Here is a 23,752-nt window from a genome sequence, read left to right as displayed (position 1 = left end):
CTGCATCTACTAAGTGAACATGCATGAGGATCATACAGAGATGTTTACATGGTTGTTTCTTTTATGCTCATATAGAGTCAAGACCAGTGAAGTCGAGTCTAAGTCCAAACGGTTTTGAGATTAAGATATCAAGTCAAAATGAGGATCAAGTCAGAGTCAAGACCGAGTCCAAACGGGGACAAAAAAGGCAAAAAAAGTCAACTGTGATACAATATCAATTTATCACAGTTGCAGTCTTTTTGATTTAGAAAGGAAAATATGTAAATTAACCTACAGTAGATGTTGCATTATTTGCTAAAACTGCACAATGTTACAAGCTAACTGTAAAAGGATATCTTTCACCACATTTGTGCATAAATCTATACACCTAAAAAGACTCAGTATAAGTATACAATACTCAGTACATTTACAGTGTACGTGACATTCAAGACTTGAGCATCTCTATGGGGAACTCTCTAGTCTGCTATGAGAGCGACCATTGATGCTGGCCAGGAGAAAAAAAAAAAGAAAGAAAGTTGAGACCGTTGAGACTTACTGAGCACTGTAATAGGTGAGACTGTTGGCCGAAACTGGATGAATCTGAGTCAAAAAAAACAAACAAACCATGAGACAAAAATCCCCCTTCCAGGTTCTACAGCCAGGATTGTACAACATTAACATCTTTTTTGATTTGTCATTTCCTGACAGAAAGTGAGATTGCCCAATCGGCTTGTTCGATGCAGTGGGCCACACATTTTTGCAAGTCGGGATGTGTGCACATCAGCTCCTCTGTGAGACTCCGTGATCTACAGCTACCTACATATCTGCCAAGGTAGATTTTTTTCTGATTTTAGTGGGGTGAGATGCTATTCACTGCAGAAAAACACCGACAAATGTGGACAAAACTTAAGACAAGGCATTTACATCTTTGTATTAATATCAGATATGATTGCAAATTCATAGCAAAGGATGTGTGTGTCTTTATGTGGGTGTATGTTGAAAGGTCGGGGGCCTTTAAAATATGTGTATATCTGTCTGGCATTTTGTGGTAGAATTTCCCTTTAACTGCAGAAAAACAAAGTGAGCAGAGAGAGAGCAGGCGAGACAAATTAAAGGGTGAAAAGAGGTAGTTAGGCACACACGCGCACACACACACACACACACACACACACACACACACACACACACACACACACACACAAATAACATTAAGTATGCTGCATTTATATCCAGTAAATTAAAACAGCAGGCAAACTGGTAAAATACACAATCACATTTAGACACATACATACACACAAACACACAAAAAACACCTACACACATTAACTATGCTTTATTTAAATCCAGTAAATTAAATCAGCAGGCAAACTGGTAAAATACACACTCACAATTAGATACACACACACACACACACACACACACACATAAACACATTTTTTTTGGACGGACATATTACAAATTAAGGTACACAGGCACATTGATCACATACACGCAACACAAAGAGTCTGGCAGCTTAATTTCCCTCCAGTGCAGCACTAGTGTCGGTGTGCGTGTGTGTGTGCGGTGGATTTAATTATGTCATTGTATAATCAGACTAATCTGATTACAGTGTGACAGATTTGATGCCTCTCAATTTCCTGTCTGTCTATCTTTTAGACTGTTTGTCTGTTGTATGCAGACAGACAGCCTGCTTGTTCCTGTCTGTCTCGCTGACTGACTGACTCGCTGTTTGTCTGACTGCATTAAAAAAAAAAAAAAAAAAAAAAAAGAGAAGCTGTGTTATTTCAGGTAATTCCCTACTATGATTACGGTAACCAGGTTTCTGATTTGCATGACATTTTCAGATATCAGCTTACTGGAAAAAAAAAAAAGGACTATGATACACTTTATTTCCTTGTTTTCCCAAATCTCTGAAACGGAGCTGGTGAGTGCAAAAGTTAGCATAAAGCCACAATGTCCACATTAATGGAAAACATGCCAGGTTGAAATAAACCAGAATTATCTTTTAAATGCATGTAAACGCTGCGACTGTCTGACTGGACCATTGAGTGTCTCACTGCCTGTCTTATGGTGTTTTCAAACCTGCGTTGTTTAGTCCGGTTGAATCAGACTCTGGTTGGTTTTCCTCCTTGGTACAATTTGTTTGTGAAGATCTGAACACAGCATTTATACTTGCATACGGATCAAAGCGACAGGACCGAGACCCTTTAGAGGATGTGGTTTGGGTCTGGTCACTGGTCTGGGAATATGAGCCGACCACAACATGCCCCAACTATAAAGCATACTTTGCAAGTCTGAGGTAAACAGCTCATGTAGCAGGGTGCATGCTGGGACGTGGATGAGTGAAATCAACAGTTGCTAACCATGCATGTTTTAAAGATGCCGCCACTAAGCCTTGCTGCCAATTTCTTCGGGTGGCAACTCGCGGTAGTGCAACAAAAAAATCCCCTGCTGTGCAAAAAGCAAAAAAAAGCATTTTCTCCATAGATGATTATTATGAAAGAGTCTGTAAAACTGCTGACAGGACACTTCAAACTGCAGACAAGATCAATTATTATTCTTTGCGTTATGAATTTTTAATCCATTAAGGCTTTACATTTAGAAAACTTTCCCAGAGCCTAGAAAAGTGATTTTAAAGTGTGTGATGTCATCCCAATGTAAAGTCTGTCACTGTGCCACTGTGTCACATAAAATGGATGCAAACCTGGGAGCTAGAAAACTTTTTCTGGCCTCGTGAATAGGTGCCATCTTTGGGTCCGGTATCCACTTCCTATATTACATCCATGTCGCTAGCAGCTAGCCTGGACCTGGACTACCAACAAAGTATGTTGCCCTCATTGATATTTAAGCAAGGGACTTTCTTCAGGACCCTTCTTCCTGTGTTCTGACCAATGAGCAGAGGTTTTTAGCGATGCATTTTGGTTTATTTGACTTTAGCTGTGTGTAAATAAACCAAACCAACAGGAAAACTCAACAAGTTTACCAGCTGATTTGCTGATTCAGATCAGAGCAAACAAAACACCCTTATTTGCCTATAAATGATTGGTGGTTTGTCGGTTTGCCTCTCTTGCTCCCTGTCTGTCTCGCTACCTGACTGCCTGTCTGTCTCTCTATAGATGACTGCCTATCTGACGTTATGAGGAAACCGTTGACCTGCGTCTGTCTGTCTTTTGTTTTGCAGCTGTCTGGGTGTCATGTGTGTGTCCCTCTAGAGAAATGACTTGACTGACTGCCTGTCTGTCTGTCTCTCTGAAATGTCTGTCTGTCACGCTAACTGTCTCACCTCCTGTCTTATTCACATCTCTCTCCTCCTTTTCCTGGTGTCAATTATGAATACAGATGAAATGAGAATGCACAATCACACACACACACACACACAAGTATGAAGGTTTCTTCAGAAGTCAATATTGTTTTAGCAGATAAGAAAATATTCTTTCATCCCAAACAGCAAAGAAAAAAAAGTCCCAGTTTATAGGCTGAAACTGCAGCGCTGGATAAGCCTATTACAGTGTGTGTGTGTGTGTGTGTGTGTGTATGTGTGTGTGTGTCTGGGAGGTTTTTTGGACTCGATTACTCATCACTGAGATAAGACACACACACACACACACACCTACACACACACCTACACACACACACACAGTGAGTAAAGCCTGTGTGACTGATAGGGTTTCCTAACACAGCAGATCAGACTGCGTCTCTGCTCTGGCTCAGTGATGCTTAGTCTGGGTGTGTGTGTGTGAGTGTGTGTGTGTGTGTGTGTGTGTGTGTGTGTGTGTGTGTGTGTGTGTGTGTCTGACATGCTGGTTTCAGCTCATTCATTCGTTTGATTTTTTTCTTTTCACATTTCATTTTTTCTCTCCTGTTTGTTTTTTTTTGTTGTTGTTGCTTATTTTCTTTCTTTCTTTCTATTTTCTCTCTCCCCTTCTCTTCTTTTCACCTTTCCTTGTTCCTCTCCACCATCTCCTTCGTTTATTCCCGTTCTCCATATTTCTTCTCATATTTCTTATATGTTCCATCTTGCTTTTTTATGTTCTCCTTTGTCTCTTTTTCACTCTTTCATTCTTTCTTCTGCAGTCTTATTCTTTTGCTTTCCTGTTTCTCTCCATCCTTTTCTTCTTTCTAATCCTTTGCTTACTGCTTTTCTTATATTTTTCCTCTAGTCTGCCTCTCCTTCCTTCCTCTTCTTTACACCTCCTCCTACACTCTCTCTCTTTCCCCTCTCTGTCTGGCACTACGCCTCTCTTTTCTTCACATCTCCTTCTTTCCCTCTCCCTTTTCATGCTCCGTCTATCCCCCTCCCTCCCTCTCGTTCATTATTTTGTATAATCGGTTGTCTAGACAGAGACTCCCCACACAGATCACACCTGAAAGATGGAGGGAGGGAGGAGAGAAAAAGAGGAAATGAGAGAAAAGAGAAGGAGAAAAGAGGTGATAAAATGATTTGCTGTTTTTTTTTTTCCTCCCCTGCAATCCTCCAAGTGTTCAAGAGGGACAGATGTCTGAGACATAAAACATACTGAGAGAGAGTGAAACAGAGAGAGATGGAGAGTGGGGAGGAGTAAAGGTGAGGAGGAGGGAGAGAAAGAAGGAGGATTAGCAAAGAAAGAGAGAGAGATGAAAGAAAGAGGGAGAGAAAAGCAGAAAGAAAAGGGGTTTGACACACACACACACACCCCTTTGAGAAACTGCAGCCTGACAATATGAAATACATTCATTAGTTTTGTTCTCTACAGTCTAGACTGGTTGATTTTCTGATGTGTGTGTGTGTGTGTGTGTGTGTATGTGTGTGTGTGTGTGTGTGTGTGTGTTCTTGTACTTCTATCTTTGTGAGGACCACTTTACAAATTGAGAGTGAGGACATTTTTGAAAAGTCAAGACATTATAGCCCCATCAACAGCTGGTATTAGCATATAATATGTATCTGGATATAGATACATATTTCTTTGTAAAATCTATGTTACTGTTAATGGTTCAGCCGGAAATCAGTAATGGAAATAGAATGACGAGGTTTCAGCAGCCAGAAAGTATAAGTCACTGCACCACATTGCATGATTTTTTCTTAAAACAAGGCTAATGCAGTGTTCATGTCAATAATTATGAGTAATTATGAGTTTCCAACTTTTAAATAGCATTCGCGACAACCTCCAAGTCACAATTACAACTGGGAAACTGGAATTTTTTTGAAAGCTCTAATATATCCGACTTGGCACTTAATAATACAGAAGTGCCTTAGAACCAAGCAAATATGAATGCCTCACATCAGCCAAAGTGTTGTTAAAATGTCGGTTATATAATAAAATCACTGCGTGTGCAGTCGTCTTCCCTTCGATATAACATCAGAATGCTAACATGCTTAAAATGATAATGCTAACATGCTGATGTGAAGCAGATAGGCTACACTGTTCGCCATGTGCACCACCTTGGATTAGCGTGTTAGCATGCTAACATTTGCTAACAAGCGCTAAACACAGCTGAAGCTGATGGGAATGTCATTAATTTTGCTGGTATTTAGTACTAAAATTTTGATGTGATCATGGCGTTAGAGGTAACATCAGGGGATCACCAAATCATCTGGAAACCATGAATGTGTGTACGGAAATCATGGCAATCAATCCATGAGATGTTTCATTCGCAGATCCAGATGAAAATAAAGTTGTTTTTCAGTGTCTTTGACAAAGACTGAGACAATAAAATCTAAAAAACTCCCCAGGACATTTTGCATGAGTTCTGTCGACTGTTAGTTCATGTAAGACTTTCAAAGCGCTAGCCTTCTAGTATTGGATCATGACGCAAAATAAAACCTACGTGACCTATCCTGCACAACAAATTGGTCATCTTTTTCAAAGGGTATTAGTGATAAACTTCTGAATACGGAAAAAAATCTACAGCACATTTTTAGCACATATATGTTCACATTTTGCCATAATTGCACCATGGAAAGTCATGCTGCTTTGGCCACTAGCAGTTCCTCTTTGCACTGTGACTATAAATAGACAATAATCACCTGAATTACTTTTAATACTGAGGATGAAGTTTGAATCTGATGAATCTGGACATTAGAGATAAAGTCATGATTGGAAAGAGTAAGTTTCAACTCTTCCAGCAGTGTGTGTCTGGTGTTTGACTGAGATAACGGGGTGAGATATTTGAGGCAAACTGAATCAATAAGGGTGACATGTTAACTTATTTGACTCTTGCTAAATTAGTTAACTTCTCACTTTTCTGTACATCAGTGCAGCAAGGTGAGAGATTAAACCACTGGAGGTCAGCAAGAACAAGTTTTCGGGGGTATGTTGAATTCGTCTTTAAAGAGCAATATCTCCAAGGAGGCAGAGGCAGTCAGTAAAAAGAGAGCAACCTCCATTGTTAAGACCCAAAACAAAACTAAATAACACAATGAAATTATCAGAACAACAACAATATCAGAATTATATCTGATTTCAACTAATGCAGTGAAGCAGAGCAAGCAAAACAATGGAAACTATTTTATAAGGTTATCATAAGTGTTTTAATGTAAAATCTTAATCTGAAAAGTAAAAAATTACTATAGCTGTCAAATAACTGTAGTGAAGTAAAAAGTGCAATATTCAAATGTAGAGGAGTATAAGTATAAAGTAGCAGAATATGGAAGTAAAGCACAAGTACCTAAAGACTGAACTTAATTACAGTCCTTCAGTAACTGAACTGAGTTTCTTTCCGTCACTGAAAGGAGCAACTTGAATGTTTTCTCCTTATAGCATGTGTCTGTATTTCAATTTGGACCGTCACATTTTGTAGCTGTATAATTCATTGCCTTTCAAACCTTTTATGTTTGCTAAGACATCATGTACAAATCACCGTGCCCATCAACTTCCTGGTGGAGGTTTTCCAACTTTAAACAATCTACCCGGCAACAGTGGTGTAATCAAATCTGGCTGGGCGCTCAACACAGTGTAGTTGTCGTTCCTGCTTCAGCTGCTTTGTTCTCTGAACACAGTCAACAGGTTTTGATTTGAGATGAACTTGTCTGTGATTGTACTGATCGTTTTCACTGGAGCTGTTTGTACTTCTTCAACAAGTGAGACATTAAATGCAACTTTGATCAGGGTTCACTTTTTTTGAATAAATCAGTGTGAGTATAAGATTATAATCAGCTTCATTTAGGTGTTTAGACTGTTTCTCAAGTTCAAGTTCTTACTTTATCACAAATATGTGTCAGAGGACTTGATACAGAAAGAGACTTAAAATAAATAAAGGAAATGAAAAAAAAAACCTAAACTAATCAAGGATCTATTGCAGACAAACTTGTGATACAAGCAAAAATACAACAGGAAGGAAAAAAAAGAACTTGAACTTGAGTGTGTCTGTGTGCTTTGTGAGCCATGTGTGTTTGACACCAATGGCCATATAGGAAAGATCTTTTTTATAAGTATTTATTCTAATTTTTGGGGAGAGCAGGGGAGGATCTTTTCTTCCCTGCTTTATACTTTATTTCTGCCTTCCCTTGTGAGATTTATTGTAAAAAACCTAAAAAAAAACAACAACAACAAAAAAAGTTAAGTAGTTAGATAAATATATCACCGTATTCATGTTTTTTTTCTTCTGAAATACTGAATAGTTTTACTTCTTTGTGCCTCTAACAGTTATTCAGATGAAACCATGTAAGAGGTGTAGAGGAGAATATCTTTCTTCAGTTAAACTGCTCACAACTGAACTTAACAACATTTTTTCTGTGACGTCCTCAGTTAAGTGAACAGTTTAAAAGTGGCTCACTTGCCTACATTAATGCTGGACATTAACACAATTTTACATTAGTTTGACACCATTGATGCCTTCATAAAGTCATACATGGTGAAAGATTATATCTTGTAGAAATGAATAAAATGATCTAACTTAAGTTGAACTCTGCAGCCTTTAATCTCTGTTAGACCAGGTCTGCAGCAGGTTTAAGTTCAATTTCTGTTAGATTGACCTAAGTATCACTTTGAATTGGGTTTATATTGAATGACTCTGCACCTCACAATTTACATCCAATGCCAACATGGAAGTACAGGTGTGGAAGTTGGAGTGGTGAATGGGTATGTAGCAAGTCCGACTTTCATGCAGAAGACCAGAGTTCATGTCCTGTAACAGACCTGCAATGTACCAGCAATGTTTTTCTTTTTATTAACTGTGACCGCAACCATGACCTAACCTTAACCTTACTGCAGATATTGTGCAAAGCAGGAATTTTTAAAATGTTGTCATTGAGTGTATTCCAGAGTTTTGCTGAAATGTTCTTGTGTGGCAATAGATGGTTAGACCATGTCTGCAGCACGTTTAATTTATACTTCCTGCAAAATGACCTCTGATGGCATTTAGATGATTTTTACAAGACACGGCAACAGGGAATAGACTAAATCACAGATGCCACTTTGACAGCAGTGTCTCTGAGGTTTCAGAGACCACATGATTTTCTTCCAAACAGCACAAGTTTAAACCTGTCTTAGACTTTAAACTGCAGCTAATCTAATGGTGGAGAAACAGTCTGCCCTCTTGTTTAGATTTTATATGTTTATTTTTGCTTTATTCATGATTTTTATATTAAAACAGGTAATTTAGCAGTCTGGTAAATGTAAATGATACAACTGTGAACATTTCAACAACACTAACAGCCGCAGGTCCCACCACCCTTCGACCTCCCATCCACCAACATAATTTGTCAGGAGAAGAAATTAAAAGAAAGTATGAATCAATGATTAAATAATATGTAAACAAAAGATATAAAAAGTAATGCTAATAATGCACAACACACATCACACCTTCAGTATAAATAACTGCTTGCGACATATGGCAATTTTGCTGCATGTTTCAGCAATATTCACATCCAATCATACTCAAAATGTATTATTTGACTTGCAATTCTCAACATGGGTAATGAACAGCAGCCAGGTCTTATAAAACTGCATCATCACTTTTTAATGGCTAATTTTTCCATCTGTCTGAGGGACAAAAGTTTAAAAATATTCTCTCGGCAACACTGGCTCATTTACAATGATGTTTGTCCCTGTAAAAAAAAATAAAAATAACCACAACCAAATTTATAATGAGTTCAATCTTTGGAGTGTGGGAGGAAACCCACGCAGACATGGGGAGAACATATAAACATTGTGCCTGACCAGAGTTGATGCACCTACATTAAAGGATAAGTTCACAATTTTCCAAGTCTGTCCAGAACAATAGTCAGGTGGTCATATTACACTGACACATGTTTTTCTTGCTGGATCATTCCTCCTGTTCATACTGGCCATTAGAAGATCCTTTCATATTGCACGTTCAATATAAATGATGGGGGACAATAATATCCACAGCCCTCCTTCCATGTTTTAGTCAAATCAAGTCAATATCTTTCAAAGTTACGGTCTCTTTAGTGCCAAATTCCTCCAGAAAAACAGTATCTGTTGAGAAAAAAAGAGGGGAAATTTCACCAAAAAGACTAACTGTGGAAGATATCTATTAAAACCTCATATTATCTTTAAATAATACATTTTTGCTTGAGGACAAGGAGTGTGGATTTAATCCCCAATCACTTACATTGAAAGCTCATTATAAAGGGATCTCTTTATGGCCTGTATGAATAGGAGGAATGATTACAGCAAGCAAAACCTGTTTCAATACTTGTAGGGACACCTGATTGTTGTTTAAGTCAGACCTGAAGAACTGTGAGCCTGTCCTTTAACAACACCCTTACTCTCTGCCTCTCTACAGAAAGGGCATGATCTGTATGAATTACTTTGGACTCCCTCTGTCCTGTGGAGGGAGAAGGCTGTCACCAGCAGCTTTTTTAGATATTTTTTGTTTTGTTTAGTTTATGTATTTTTTGTAGCCAGGACCTCACACAATGGATTAAACTGATCCTACTGATTTATCCCTGTTGTCCCCTGAAGCAACTCATCGAGCGATTGCATCTAAAATTCTGGCTATGAGTTTGAGTGTCCTCTGTGTTGATGCTGAATAACGTACATTTGCAAACACACAACCAAACATACAAACAGAATGTGAGACTGTGATCTCTGAACACAACATGCTGTGAATGACACTCGGACATGATGATGAAGTTCACTCACCTTCCAGAGCAGTTTATCTCTCAGGAAGAAGCTGTTTTACCCGCATCTTTAACTCCTGCAGCTGTCTGAGCCTCTTCTGGATCATTACATCACGCCCAGCATTCGACTCCTGGAAGAGATTTATGTGATAGTGAGAAGGAATGCGATTGAAAGTTTTCATGCAGAAAAGTAAAAGAGCAAAACTAAACTTGTGAGAGGAATGATGAAGTCATAAAAAGGAAGAAGTGATAGAAGGGAGTAAAAAAGCAGTGAAGAAAAAAACTATCCAAAGAGATTTAAAAAGAAGTAGAAGTTGGTGTTAGTATGGGTCATTCTCTCTCAGTCTTTCAAAATGTCACATCAGACTTAACAACTCTAGGATCCTTCTCATTATTAGGATTCAGAAAAACTCTAAAGTCACATCCTGTAGTGTTGTCATGTTTGCCAGTTGATTAAACATATTTCCAGTGACGACTTTGACATTAAAAGTTAAGCTGCTCTGTAATATTCTCACATATACACGAACAGGAGATAAATGTTTCACATGTAGTTGGAACCATCTTTGGACAGAAGAATAAAGGGGGTTTCTATTTAAAAGAGGCAGTCAAGCTGCTTCTTGTGTGTTGTACCATGTTCATGGTGGCCCAAGACTGCGAGGATCCTGAAACCAGCAAGTTCCTGCTCAGAGAAAGAGTCCAGTAAGCAAATCCTGATGGAGAGAGACAGAAAACATCAAATAAACAGGTTGGAAAGCTCAGCAGTGACACCCAGTGGACTAAATCAGGAGTGGCACATTTAAGAGAACGAGCTGCTTCACTCAGGCACTGTGTACCAGGAGAGAAATGGACAGTTAAAGCAGCTATAATCAATATTTTTTATAATAACAATGTTTCAAATGTCTATGTCTAATGTAAGAGGTGTCACTCATAATGAATCTACAGAGAATTATCAGTGACTCTACAGCTCCCCTCGGCTTCACAGCTTTATAGTGAGTTTCAGCTCATTGTTTAGCTGTCTGGCTGCAACTTTACCACTTTGGTGCGCTCTCATAGTGACACAGTAAGCTGTAGACAAGCTGGTGAACATAGTGGAGCATTTAGCAGCTAAAGAGCCAGGTATTTCCCTCAGGGGTTAGTAAAGAGAAAGTAAGGAGCTAAAAGAGAGTGAATATTAGACTTACATTCACCAGGTGGACAGAAACAAGACTCCAAATAAATAATGCTGGATGTGGAAATAAGCAACTGTTTGCTAACAAGTTCAAAATATCATCAATTTAATAGGTGATGGTATGTCAGTGTTGTGCTCACAACTTGTTTTTGCTGCCCCCAAGTGTGACAAAAAAATCAGTTAATGCAGGTTTAATGGACAGTTTTCTGTGTGAGTGTAAGTACAGAAAATGCAGCTTTGTGTCACTCAGTTGCTGGTAAACTGAAATGATTCTGTCATTATTCAGTTTCAGTCTTTGTGATTATGTTTAGTGCTGTGTAGTTGTTGGTTAATGTGTGTTTGCTTATAGATTAAGCCACATGGTTTGCTAGATTACTGTTGTATTAAATCTCACAGTGCTGTTTTATGTCAGTATTTGCACCACGTAACTTCAAAAAAATTATTTTTTATGATTAAGGCCCTGTTGTTATGTCCTATCCAAAGACCACACAACTACTTTAGAGCTGCAACTTATGACCGATGTGATAAATGATTATTTAGACCATATTCTCTTGATTAATCGATTGATTGAGTTTGGTCCGTAAATGTCATAAAATATACATTTTTTAATGCCTCTCACAACTTTCCACAGCCCAAGCTTTATCTTGGTACAACACATATTTTTAACTGTTTTACGCATTTTACTTGCAGTACTTAAATTTCACCACAAGATGTCACTAAAACCTTTTCTTCAATGTGTCGCTTTTTATTTTTTCCGTCGGAACTGTTGCCTCCTTTATAATCGTCCCCGGTCCAACATCCTGTCCCTCTTCAGTTCCACAACACGCATGTTATTTAGCTGTCAGAAAACTTTGGTGACATGAGTGCCGATAACAGTGGAGGAAATGTGTCTGTGCCTTTACGAAACCTGCTGAACTCCGTCCAGTGTGTCAAAGACCGAGTCAGAGGTAAAATATCACACATTAACTGTGACGTAGGACTAATATTTAACCAGTAGCTAACTCCGCTATGTGCATGCTAGCGTTAGCCTCAAGCTAAACGTGCTAACATTAGCACAAAGCTAAATAATAAGTTTATATGTTCGCTGGGCTCGTTTTTTTCCACTGAAGGTTTCTGTTTGTAGTTTTACAGAGTCCGCGTTATCCGGTAACAAGCTTTATGTTAGATGTGTTTGTCTTCTCAACTGATAGCAAGTTGTGAAATTTCCTTTTTAAGTTTCTGCAACAGCTCGACATAAACACTCAGATGTCAGTTTATTAGGTAACCGACACTGAGCTAAATACTGTATGATGCAACATATGATGTCCAGTTTATGTAGAAACTGTTTTAGGCAAATGTATTTATATAACACAGTTTATACACAAAGCGCTTGAGAAAGTATACAGACAAAAGCAGATAAACAATAAAAGCAAGTAAAAACACACAATAAAGGCAGTAAAACAAACAAGTAAATACATCTTATAATAAAATAAACACTTTTTTAAAGAAATAGATCAATTTGTAGAAGCAGGCTGAATCATAAGGACAATAATAAAAAAATGTGCAAGTTGGTTTGTAATCAGTTGCACGTCTATAAAACTGCAGATCAGATCATACAAAATACAGAACATTACAAAATGTATTTAGAGGTCGTTCTCCAACTTTTTCACGTCAACGACCCTAAACTGACACAAATTAGACCACAGACCCCCATCTGATATATTTTTGCTTTTAGGTGTTTTATTACAGAAAGTGTATGAAACCCACGACAAATATGGTCATACACTATGTCATTATGTTACCTATAAATATTATATATAAATAAATATAATTTTGCTGGGGACCCCCTGGGAACCTCTCAAGGACCCCTGGGGGTCCCTGGACCCCACTTCAAGAACCACTAATTTAGAGAGGTGTGGATACAACTAGATAGTCTTATTGGACTGTTGTTGAACTGTATTGAGGTCAAGTCGGAGTAAATGATATGAATAAAATCATCTGTTAGCGTCGTGTTATGTAGTTTTATTTTGTTACACTGCCGTATGCCCTAATTTAGTATATGTTTTGAAAGAACACAACTGAGAAACTGTTAATGGATAAAATAACTAGACAGGAACGATGACGCTGGAGTTAGCTTCTGATTTGGAGATAATGGAAACATAAATAATGATATTTAGCAGCAGGTTCTGTTTTTTCACCACTTGTGAAAAAGTGTTAGAAAACACAAAAAACTAATTGATTATTTGTCTGTTGTTTTCAGCTCTTGCCATTTGTTTTTATTCATAATAATACTAAATTCTGAGACATTACCTTAGAAATTTTAGTAGCACATTTGTTTCTATTTTCATTAATTTTGGACATTCGAATTTAATCGCAAAATCAGTCACAAAGTCAACAAGCATTTGGTACATTTGTCACTTTGGCATATGAATCTGCTGTTTGTCCATGAATTTAACCTGGAAGAGGGAAGATTTGTCTGACGGAAGGCTCATTTTTCTATCACAGATGGAGAGTCCAACGAGTCAGACGGAGCGTTCAACCTCTCCAACTTCTGGGACACTCTGAGTTGAGTATAGTTTATCATCTTCATCATCCTCCTCCTGCTTTTTTCCACTTTGTTCTTGGTGTGCATTCAAAGTGTTTATCCATCAAGTGCAATCATTTATGTAATTATAGATCTCGTCATTTATTGCTGTCCACAGAAAGCTTTAGCAGCTTTCAGTGGCTGTCAGAGTATGTTAGATCAATTTCCTGAACCAAGCTGGCAGTTCATGTGGCTGCAATGTATCTATGTAGTATTAATTAATTTTAATGTAATCCTGTTCCAAAAAGCCACAGTGGGAGAAAATCACCATCTGAAAGTCATTTAATGGGACTTTTAATGTGAGTTAACTGTGTCTTCTGTCCTCAGACCAGGCAGTGAAGGCAGTGTCCCAGGAAGCCACGAAACTCAGCCTGGCCTTCTCCAAACCCCCGCTGCCATCACAACAGGTCAGATTATTATTGTAATCATAATATTTTACCAGTTTTGATCTTTCGCAAGACACCTGGATTTAAGCAACCTGTTAAAAGTGAGCTCTGGTGAAGTGTGACTGAGGATAGATAGATGGATGAATGGATGTATAGATAGACTACATCTATAACTAGTAACAGCCGTAACAACAGGTTACGGCCAGTGGTGTACTGGCCATCGGGCATACTGGGACAAATCCCAGCCGGTGGGCCAGTGGACCGTCAAAACATATCTGTTTTTACCGGCCCTCTCTGTGTGCCTGTCATTCAGGGTGCGCATGAGAGCGTGCTGTATGCCTGTGTCTGAGCGCCCCCCTTTACTCTCACTGCCAGAAGCTCTCCAGCTTTAAGACCTTTAATTGTTACTTAAACCTTTTATTTTAATTTGGTTTTTGTCTTTCTTTCCTGGACTTTCTGCAGGATGGAGAGAAGTTGACAGAGTCGATCATGAAGAGCGTCCTGACTCTCTCTACAGTGTATTACTGGCTACCAAAGAGCCAAGGTAACACCCATCACCTCCACAGTCCTACTCTGCTCTCAGTCATGTATTATTTTGCACATAGTTCTCTTCTTTTGCTGCTGTCCTTTCCTGTATTAGGGCATCAGTTTCATGCAGTCTGGTTTCAGTCACTGAAATGTGGTTTGGCTTGATAGTTTAGAATTATTAAAAGTAATAGAGGAGAAAAGCTGTTCCGTCCTGTTCTCACATATAAGCATTTTCTGCAGCTCTGCACTTTTAGTTAATCATGCAACATTAAAACTCTCCAGTGAACCTCAGATTATACTTGATATTGGAAAAACCAAGAGCGTGCCGGCCCACAGCTTGTTATGTCTGCTGTTTTAGATTTTATGAATAGATATAAAAATGGATATAAACTTTGTCAGCGTCTGGACTTCAGCTTGTCACTTGTGTTTCCGTCGTCTCTCCTCTCTGTGTGTCTCAGGTGTCAGTCTGCGGCGACAGGTCAGAGACGCCACGGTCGAGGTTCTGGAGGGAGTCGCACAGCTGGTGGAGGTCATACTGAGCACACCGCTACAGAGGTACACACACACACACACACACACAATCACACAAACACACACAATCACACAAACAGAAAGTGAATGTAAGATATCACAGTAAATTGTAGTTTATGTTCACATCCATGGATACAACCATTCAACACACACTTGCGCTAGTGTTGTCATAACACATGAGATTTCATGGTAACGCTAACACACATGCAGACACTTTTTTTCACTATGTTCATTGCTCATGCACAGCCAACTGTATACTGATACATACTGACATATTTAGATTTGCATTTCTGTTTTCAGCAAAACAACAACAGTTTTAATTTGAGTTCCCTTTTTATTCCCTCTCTCGGTTTTCTCTTCCTCATCCTCTCTCTTCCTCATCCTCTCCCTCCAGTCTGACCCAGGAGCAGTTGACATCAACAGGAGGTGTGTGGTCAGCCTGCGACCAGTTCGCCCAGTTGCCACAAGGTTAGTCCAGTCAACAGGATTTTAAAAATGTAAATAATCGGAGGGTGATTGTCATTACCGTGTGCTGATCTGTGATGACATGCGTTCCCACTATTGCCTCACAACAGGGGATATCTGTGTTGAGCTGTGTTGTTGTGGTTGACAGCATGAGAGCATAGTCTTAAAAATCACTTTCAGCTGTATCAGAGCTTCGTTAAGCTGCTGCCTCACATTAAAAGCTTTCCACCGGTGAACTTTCAGATTCAGGTCTTCTCAACAACATGTGGACATATTTGGGGATATCTGGGAATCAGCGAATCAGTTTTAAATATTACAGGGAGGAACAATATAAGCAGAAACGCTCACATTGACATGTTAGATGATCTTCTAACCTTGGTATTTAGTGCAGTGGAAAAACACTCGCACCGCTCAACTGCTTGGGGCTGTTCACAGCACGGCTCAGCCTGAATACCTCCTAAAATACATTACAATTCTGTCCAACTCCAACTTGCTTTTATTGTATTTTAAAGTTATATCAGCTGCAGAAGTATTAGTGTCAATAGTTTCAGTAGTGATATTTGTGTTTGCAGGAAATGGTGCCAGTGCAATAATTGAATGATTATAATTGAAAATAATTGTTACTGGCAGCCCTTCTGCACACACCCTTCCTTTCCCTTTTATAGTTAGTCACTGCAGATCAATTTCAAATTTCAACTGTATGACACTCAGTCTGTATGACAGTGAAATCTAATGTGAAGAGCTTCGTACTTCCTCCTGGTTTGTGAATCAGCTGTTATTTCTAAGATGATCTGATGAATGTGGGACTTCATGATCTGCCAAGAAAAAGTGTTTCAGTATATTTATATTTCTGTTCTTTTGTCTTGAAGTTTTTCCAGATTTTAATGAATTACGGTTTGTTGATGATCTTGTATTTGTATTCTACAGATAATAAGGCAGCAGTGCTGGTGGTTCTGTCTGATCAGATCGGAGTTGTGAAGGACGCGATAGAGGAAATTGAACAGGTACACACACACACACACACACACACACACACACACACACACACACACACACACCGTAAATTCTCCAATAGTGGCCAGAGGTTTTTTTGAAATGGAACAGTATGTAAGAGGACGGCCTGTATAAAAATTGTTCCTGTGTTGTAAGTATAAGTTTATCTCTTTAAAAGCCTCCTTTTGTCTTCATAAATTCAGGATGATCTATATTTCCACATCACTGATTCCACCTGTACGTAAACATAGTCATATCATACTAAACACTTTGCTGCTCTGAGTTTCAATAATGTAATTGATTGTTAGTGGCAGCCCTATTACAAATGTGAAGTTTTAACAACATTTTCCAACAGTTTGAAATTCTGTTTGCGATGTTAAATATAAAAACATTGTTCCTCCTCCACCCAGGCGTTATCCGAGCCTCAGGACCCGTTCAACGACATCCTCGACGATGATGAGGAAGGTGACGAGCCTCGAGGCAACCAGGACACATATTGGTCGGAGAAGGACCGGCAGGTGATCGGTCCGTGCCAGGGGCTGATGAAGGCGTCGGCGGCGTGTCTGAGGAAACTGACGTCGGCCGTCAAAGCTAACGGTGACGTCACCACGCCTCAGAACCTGGCCCAGCTGGACGACCTGGCTGACATCAGCAAGGACATCAGTCCTGGGTACACACACACATACACACACATACACGCACACACACACATACACACACATACACACACACACACACACACACACACACACACACACATCATTTTAGTTAACTGTGAATGTTTTAAAGTCAAATTCTTACTTAATTCTTACATATTGCACCTTTAACTCTTTGGTGCATATTGTAATAACTTGATTTTCAAGATTTAGACATTTTACACATTCAAATTCAGCAGTAACTCATTTTAATGGAAGTGCAGACACTGAGCATAGAAGTTTTTTTTTCCTGCATCAGTCTTAAGTGTAGAAAAATGTTTTTTTCTTTGTCTGAACATCAACAGTTCAAATTCATTTTTTTATACTTGTTCATTTGTTTCTGCTGTTTATGATTGTCATGATTGTGGAAAGAATGTTGCTTCGCCGTAACACATCAAACACTTTATCCAACATTTAATCTGTAATTTTTAATCTGTAATTTTCATTAAAATAAGATATGCATGTTTACAATGTTTCAAAAAGTCAGGATAAATGATTTTCTCACCGTCTTTTCTCATCAGTGTTGATGATCTGGCTCTCTGTCTCTACCCCCCCATGGACTACAGTGGAGTAGAGAACAATGTAAGACACACACACACACACACACACACACACACACAGCTGCACATACAAACACACAACATGAGCTGTGTTTATTTATAAGGTCTAGTTTTTCTGTTTGTGCCTAATGGAAATGGTTTTAGTTTATATTTATTGCCTGTTTTTAGATGCATCACTTGACACACTTATTGTCGTCTTTTTATTTATCAGTTTATTGACTGTAGTGATGTAATGTTTTTTAATTTATTGGCTATAAGGACTCCTGGGCCACACTGACGTCTTATTGGAATATTTGTTAGATTGTGTATAAATATTAATGTTGTTGTGGCAGAAGACCTGCTGCCTATGTAGCTATAAAGGGCTACTTCTAAGGTAGCAAAAACACAGTGATTCTTATTTTCATGGGATTATACACTAATTAAAACATAGTTTTGAATATTATATTCCATTTCTGCCACTAAATTCTACACACTGGTCCTTTAATGTCCTTCATTCTGGGGTTTATGTGAATACGGGTTATGGACTTTGAAGAAGTCATTTTACCTGGTTCTGGGAGGCCAATAGTGTAAAGTCTGTGGTCCGTCTGGGATCTTCTAGCTGCCGTCACATGATTGACCAATTGGATTTGCTGAAGCGGCTCCAACAAAGCTGATTGGTCAAAAGTTGAACGTCCCACCTCTCTTTCTCACGAAGCTCAGTGTACAAAACCAGAACATGCAATAATGTCAAAAGTCTGTGTGCGGGCACACACACACACACACACACACACACACACACACACACACACACACACACACACACACTTGTGAGAATACAGGCTTGCAGTCTGTAACTGAAAACACAAACTTGCAAAACAACGTTTGCAAGGAGACACCGAAATGTTCAGTCTGCAAGTATGTATGTGCAACCAGGCAGCACAGAATTAACAGATACAAACATAAATGTACAAGATCACAAAAATAAGGTCACAGATACAAAACTCTGTTTTAAAACACATCTTTTTTTAATGATATAATATTCTATAGATATTTCCATCAGGAGTTGGTAGAGAGCAAAAACAGCTTAAAGAGAAAGAATATTGGACTGAATTTGTCAAAGTTAACCCTCCAACATATCATCAGGATAAGTAAATACCTCTGACTGCGCTGTTCTTGACTTTATAGACATCATCTCCAAGTGCTGCATCATAGACTCTGATCAGTGTTGTTCATAGTTGCTGCACCGTTCTCCCAACTGATTGAAATTCGGCTCAAATGCAGCCTCTGAAAACACCGGCGTGGATTAAATTGACGTCCCAGGGATGCACAGACGATGTTGGATAATATATTTACTGATTGTTATCTCTGCATTAAAAATTAGCAACAAAGGTTATTTTAAATGGGTCAGTCCTCATGTGGTATCTTGACATGCAGATAGTTTTGGTTTTATTTGTCCAAGTTTTGAGATAATACGTCTCTGAGATTTTCTACAGTAACGTCACTGTCTAGAAGGTGTTTCCCAGTAACACTAAATGATCCAAAGAGCACACCGTCACTGACAGTTTTCAGAGGAACTGTTTTCCCAGTGAAAAAAGTTTACAGTCACACTGCTACATCTTGCATGTATATATATATAAAAAAATCAGTTTTCAGATATTTGTGGTTGAGGATCAGCAGAAGCCCTCTGTGTTATCAGAGTCCAGCCCAACTGGCCCGACTTGTTTTAACGCTTCACTAGTTTTCTGAAGGAAAGTCAAAACTCTGCTGCAGTCAGAACAGGTTACATTTTTTTCTAATTTTGGTGCTTCAATGGAGAAACATTCATTTTCAGTGATTGTATCAGCTGCTCTTGTGAGGAGCATACCTCTCTGCCTGAAGTATCTTTACAGCAGCGTAAGGTTCTCGCTTAAACCTGCAGAGAAAAAGGGCATTTCAAAAAGGAATTTTGTTATTTTTATGCTTTCCCAACCTGCTTCTGTCTCAGCTGTTGTACATAAATACAACAACAACAAATAAATGTGTTTTTTTTTCTCTGCAGGTGTCTAAATTGGCAGCACTGTTAAAGAAAGTTCTAGAGATCATCAGGTAAGATTGATCCACCTACGCTTTTTAGCTAAAGCTAATACAAAAAGTTTTTCCTTGGAAGGTTTTCGGTGTCTTCAGTTTGTAGTTAATGGGTTCCAACATGCTGAGATGTTACTTACAGTGAGACGAATCATAAAGAAATGCAGGTGTTGAAATCGACAGGATAAGTGATGCAAAAGATAAAAATGGATTCAGTGAATGTGAGAAAAAGTGTTTGAGAAACATGTGGGTGGTGAGTCTGAAATCTGAGAAGTCGTCCTATCAGTTCATTTGAAGGGCCCGAACTCGCTGAAAACCGTAAATGATGCGCCTCATTTGAAGTGCGTCATCTGATGCTCCTATACGACGCGCTGCGGGCATCAGATTTGGAACGCTGACACCACAAAACCGACACAGATTTGTTCTTCGTACTTACTGCTGGATTAGTTGGATGGAATGAATGAATGAAAAGGAGGAAATTAAACTAAGAGCGTCTGTCTCCACGTTAAATCATCTGTTTGATGGTTATTTATTTGTGCTTTAGAACGTAACCGCCATGAAACAATCAGAAAATAATGTTTTATTTCTCTCATTCAACGCCACCGTGCTCGCTCTCTCTCACTTGCTCGTGCTCTCAGTTAGCTCGTGCACTCTCTCTCTCTCCATTGGCTGCAGAAGAAAACAGTTTTGGTCGCTGGGTCTTCATTTAACGCTCCAAAATTTGAAACAAGGTCGGATTAGGTGCGTCAAGGCAGTTTGACGCGCCTCATAATGCTTTTGGTGCTCGTTCGGCCATTTAAAACAACAGATTTACTTCAAAATGCGGGTCAGACGCTTTCTGAATCCAGTCAGCTTGTTCACTTCCTGTCACTTCATGACGGACGTGGAGCCGTCTGACATTTTAAAGTAAATACAGTTTCTGTCTGTGACTGATAGGAGCCGATGACGAACTTAATAAACAGAATATTGTTCTAGAAAATAACTTGATCGTCCTTTATTGTGTCCGTTTTTCTCTTTTTCATAACTCTCCTCTCTCTTCTGGCCCTACAGGTCCAGTCACGTATGCGGGGAATCAGAGCTGACCTGGGTTCAGTTCTTAGAAGGAGCTGTCGAACACAACCTGCAAAAAGCCAAAAACCTTATTCACCAGGACAGCTAGTGCGTTTGTGTGTAATTAAAAGTGTGTGTGTGTGATTTTATGTGCCAGTGTGTGGAATGAATGGCTACAGTGTGTGTGTGTGTGTGTGTGTGTGTGTGTGTGTGTGTGTGTGTGCGTGTGTGCGTGCGTGTGCGTCCTCTGCATCTTCAGGACTACATATAAAAGTGTGGATTTCTAACAGTGTATCATTGTGTTCACAAGCACCTGCATGTGCAACGAATAAAAATGAAATAGGTCATATATCAATTGTGTCATAACATGAACTCTTCTGTGGAAAGCATCATGTCATCCTGTAATCCTTCGCATGTCATTACTGCCGTCACAGTTAATCTACTTTTGACTGTTTGCCAAATACACACAGAACATCCTCGTGATGATGGAAGAGTTGTGTTCTTCTGCAGCAACTGAGTTCATTAAAATAACAAGAAAATCTCTTTTGAATCGTCTGTCATTGTCTGTCTGTGACGACTAACTGAACAACAAAAAACCTGACTGATGATCTCCCACAAAGAAAAGTTCAGATAGACTTGAATTAAAAGTTAAAAATGTATGTTTTCACTTTTTTTTTTTACTGCAGCAAAGATGATGAGGCATCTAATGTCACACTAGTGAATTAGTTTCACCGTCATGATGATGTCCGAATTGGCATAATGAACAAATGTGACCTTATATTTATTTATTTTTTGGTTTTGTTTTTCTCGTTTTTTGCAGTGTAATGTATGTAGTGATGCATCATGGTAAAAAAAAAAACTGTATTCCAAATATTTCCTCTTCATTTGACGTACTGTGTATTGAGATATGCTAAATATTTTTCTGGCATACTAAATATTATGGATACGGGTCTTTTAATAATTTTATTTATTTGTCTACTTTGCAACGCTCGTCCGTACATGGGCCTTTAAAATATGTTTGGAAAGCTTAAAAAACAAAACAAGAAAATGCATACAAAACATAAACAATGACTTAGAATTTTTTAAATTTTTTTGGACATGAGATGTGAGGTAACTCCCTGAAGATGAAGAGGTGACATCAGGTGAGTTGTTTCTTCTCATCCTAACTGCTCGTCATCATCTTTCAACGTCTTTTGAATGTTTAGTTAAAACTAAAAAAGGGAGTGTTTGGTGTTTGTGACAAAGAGCAGGTGAACAGAGAAAGGACAGTGATGAATAAAAGATTAATGGGAGTCGCCTGATGATCCTCAGTCTGTCGTCAGTCAACAGATCACAACTCATTGAGGTGGATTTCTCGCTTTTCAACCAGCCTGAGGATAGAAACAAACATCTCTATAGTTACCAACAAGCCACCTAACCTTTGGTGCTCCGCTGTATCCTGGTGGTCTCACATCACAACAACAATTCTCATTTCAGTATTAAAAATTACGAGCAAATGTGGCTGCTGCCTTTGACAGATGAAATACTGGACATTTCATTCAGGCAGAATATTAATTCAGAACAACAATTAACACTTGATTTCCTCCTCAAGTCAATCTGAATCTACTCTCTTTATTGAACTAATTATTGACTGCAAGTTATTTATTTTTTGTCATGTAAATATAGTTGTTTCACTATAAGTCATCATGTCATCTGTTTTAATTAAATTATCAGAAAACAACATACAGGAAGAATTCTCAGGGAAGTATTCATTTATATGATGTTTATTTATATAGGGGACAAGTGTCAGGCATGAATTAATGGCACATAGCACAACATTTATCATCTAAGATAGCTTGCGATCCTCGTTCCTAGATGGGCCTTTAAATTAGATAAAAGTCAACAATAAAATACAAAGAAAACAGCACAAGACAAGTAATGTAACTGATGCACTATCTAATGTCAACTATAGAGTACAAAGGAAAAATGAGCTGCAAAAAAGCTTCTGTAATGTATGAAAATGAGCAAACCTTCTTTTATGATGTGTAACATTTATTGTAATATGACGATACCACAAAATCATTTTTCTATAGAGAGAAAGAGAGGAAGTTGAACAGAAACACAGGTGTTGAATGTGGAGGCCCGTGTGATTATTTATGTGATCATAGTTTCATCTATATTTTCATCTTTGACAGTGGGAGGTGATACAAACATTGATTGACAACAATTATTCAGCGTTAACGTCACCAAATCCTGACGTTTCTCACTTTCAAAAAGGACTTTTTGACTCACGCTTTGTTTTGTCATTTTTAAAAATCCCTTCCCAGCAACAAACACACACATACACCTGTACAACAACACACACACACCTGTACAACAACAGGAACTGTCAGTTACTAGCTAATAACTGAATTAATTATAATTACTGAATGATCACTATAATCACTGAATTACATCACATCATGACAAATAACAGCTGACGACTTTCGACATGAGTAAGCGGTTTCCAGGATGTTCAAGGTTTTTCTTTGTTTATTTATTTATTTCCTCCTTACCTGTGCTCTTCCTGGTGTCCATATTAATGTATCTAAAATGATACACATAACTTCTACCATCTATACTCATCATAACACTCAAGACTCAAAACCATAATTCAAAGGTTCGTCCTGTACAATAGATGGCTCTACTTAATATTATCATCGCTCACAATAATGAGAGCTGTAGCTGTTTCTATCAATATCAGCTTTTA

The 23,752-nt window shown here is 38.5% G+C and overlaps 1 protein-coding gene and 1 long non-coding RNA gene across 2 annotated transcripts; both read left to right on the top strand.

The window, feature by feature from the left end:
- The first annotated feature begins 5,159 nt into the window (after positions 1-5,159).
- Positions 5,160-9,342, top strand: LOC122979993. The gene is made up of 3 exons (XR_006402967.1): positions 5,160-5,249; positions 6,218-6,221; positions 9,328-9,342. It is a non-coding gene; the product is annotated as an uncharacterized LOC122979993 (long non-coding RNA).
- A 2,647-nt stretch (positions 9,343-11,989) lies between these two features.
- ccndbp1 (cyclin D-type binding-protein 1) lies at positions 11,990-21,574 on the top strand. The gene is made up of 11 exons (XM_044349944.1): positions 11,990-12,157; positions 13,695-13,754; positions 14,101-14,180; positions 14,622-14,703; positions 15,146-15,242; positions 15,613-15,686; positions 16,611-16,687; positions 17,087-17,346; positions 17,893-17,953; positions 19,949-19,995; positions 21,025-21,574. Exons 1-11 carry the CDS (start codon positions 12,070-12,072, stop codon positions 21,131-21,133), a joined length of 1,035 nt encoding a protein of 344 aa, XP_044205879.1. The 5' UTR covers positions 11,990-12,069; the 3' UTR covers positions 21,134-21,574.
- The last annotated feature ends 2,178 nt before the right edge of the window (positions 21,575-23,752 follow it).

This window comes from Thunnus albacares, chromosome 4, assembly GCF_914725855.1.
Source record: "Thunnus albacares chromosome 4, fThuAlb1.1, whole genome shotgun sequence".
NCBI classification, from domain to species: domain Eukaryota; kingdom Metazoa; phylum Chordata; class Actinopteri; order Scombriformes; family Scombridae; genus Thunnus; species Thunnus albacares.
The sequence above is the reverse complement of the archived record's forward strand: the minus strand, read 5'-3'. Positions and strand labels throughout refer to the sequence as shown.